The 2,005-nt window shown below is 48.0% G+C and overlaps 1 protein-coding gene across 1 annotated transcript in view; it reads left to right on the top strand.

The window, feature by feature from the left end:
- CRLF2 (cytokine receptor like factor 2) overlaps positions 1-2,005 on the top strand; it is a 24,406-nt gene that overhangs the window by 17,536 nt on the left and 4,865 nt on the right. Inside the window, exon 5 of the mRNA XM_012807137.1 lies at positions 1,122-1,258. Coding sequence (XP_012662591.1) covers positions 1,122-1,258 — 137 coding nt within the window. The remainder of the gene's footprint in view (positions 1-1,121; positions 1,259-2,005) is intronic.

Below are 2,005 nucleotides of genomic sequence, written 5' to 3'. Positions count from 1 at the left end.
AACACACACACACACACACACACACACGGAATTTCCAAAATGCAGGCGGTAGAGGAAAGAGTAGCTCCCACCCACACCAGGGTGGTGGTACCCACAGGCCTCGCCCAGGGCTGGGACATCTCAGGAGCTGGGAGGGGAGCCCAGAAGCTCTAAGCAGACATTTTCAGCAGGGGGAGCCATTCAGAAGCCCCCAATTGCAGGTGGGCAGCAGAACAGCCCGACCCTCAGAGTCTTTGTTTAAAGGAAGGTGAGCATGGATGCCAGCCCCGGGCTGGGCCCTGTGGTGGGTCCTCCCTCCTAAGGATGGGGGCTACCCAAGGCTAAGATGACTGGGTAGGAACCTTTCACTGAGGATAAGAAATATTCCTAGCCGGCACTGGGCCAGAAGAACTTAGGGAATACAGGTTCTAGCATCTCTCTTAGCCATTCTGCGGGTTTCCTGGAGCTGCTGGGATAAAATACAAATACTCAGGTGACTTGAAATCATTGGAATTCACCTTCTCCTGGTCCTGGAGCCCAGAGGTCTGAGGTGCAGATGTCTCAGGGCTGCTCCCTCCACAGCCCCAAGGAAGGCTCCTTCCTGCCTCTCCCAACTCCTGGGGACTCCAGGCATCCCTGAGCTTGTGTCCACATCACTCCAGTCTCTGCCTCCGTCTCCACGTGGCTTCTCCTCTGTGTCTGTGTCTCCTCTGCTGTTTCTTAGGAGTACACCTGTCACTGGGTTTAGGACCCAAGACAGTCTCATCTTGGGATCCTTCACTAATTATGCCTGCAGGGACTCTGTTTCCAAATAAGTTTCCATTAAAGGTTTCAGATATCAGAACTTCAACATATCTTTTTTGGGGGACATGAAATCCAATGTACACACCCACCAATAGGCAAAAACCAATCCCATCTTCCCTAAAGACCTGTGGCAACCCCAGGCTCCCAGGGGTAGTGTGTTGACGCAGACTGATGTCCTGGGAGCAGCTGAGAGGTGTGTTTCCATCCTGAGACACCCTCCCTCATTCCAGGATGTGTCTCATAGTGGTCATAATTCACTGACATCAATATTCATAAAAGAAAAGAATGGGGGTGGGTGAGAAGGAGTGAGATCTAATATCACACTGAAAACTTAACAGCATCATTTAATTTCAGATTCATGCCCAGAGGAGCAAAAGGGTGTCCAACCCAAATTGCCCAGATTTATATTAATTTGTAGCCTGGTCTCTCTGCTGACAATGTGGCTCCTTCTCCTGTCTTTGTGGAAGCTGAGGAGGTAAGGGCAAGTCCTGTGAGCACTCTGGTTGGGAGAGGGCTCTGGCTCCAGGGGGTCTGTGGAGTTGGAAGGAGAGACTGATCTGCTGTGGTCATTTGTCTGAGCCGCGATTCCCACCTGTGTCCACTTTGCTGATGGCATATTGCAAGAAAGTTGAGAGAAACTTAACCCCAAATTTGCAGAGCTCTCTGGAGCATTCATTGGAAGAGATTCTTCTGCAGATAATAGAATATATTAATGTTTACATTAAGTTCCTATAGATGGCTGGCTCGTGTCCAAGGAAGACCCAGTGGGGCCACATCAGTCTATAATAGTTGGAGTAACAGGTGCATAAAAAACCTTTAAATTTTGATCAAGACCCATTAAACTACTGACGTGGTGTGGGCAGCGCAAATAATAGCAAAAGATTTAACTGTGTCTTTATTAGATCTACACCTGGATTTTTGGCTTTATAAATCCAATTATAGACATACACACACAGACACACACACACACCCATATATATATATATGGAAGATGGAAGAGGAATTCACAACTGCATACTAAGTAGTTTTCTTTCTGAATCTCCCACATGACAATCTAATGACTTCAACTTTTGACTTCATTGAAACTTATTTACAGGGCAGTGCCCGTAGCTTAGTGGATAGGGCGCCGGCCACATACACCAAGGCTGGTGGGTTCGAACCTGGCCCAAACCAGCTAAACAACAATGACGGCTGCAACAACAACAACAACAACAAAATAGCC

Source organism: Otolemur garnettii, unplaced genomic scaffold, assembly GCF_000181295.1.
Source record: "Otolemur garnettii isolate 467f Iridium unplaced genomic scaffold, OtoGar3 scaffold00065, whole genome shotgun sequence".
NCBI classification, from domain to species: Eukaryota; Metazoa; Chordata; class Mammalia; order Primates; family Galagidae; genus Otolemur; species Otolemur garnettii.
The sequence above is the reverse complement of the archived record's forward strand: the minus strand, read 5'-3'. Positions and strand labels throughout refer to the sequence as shown.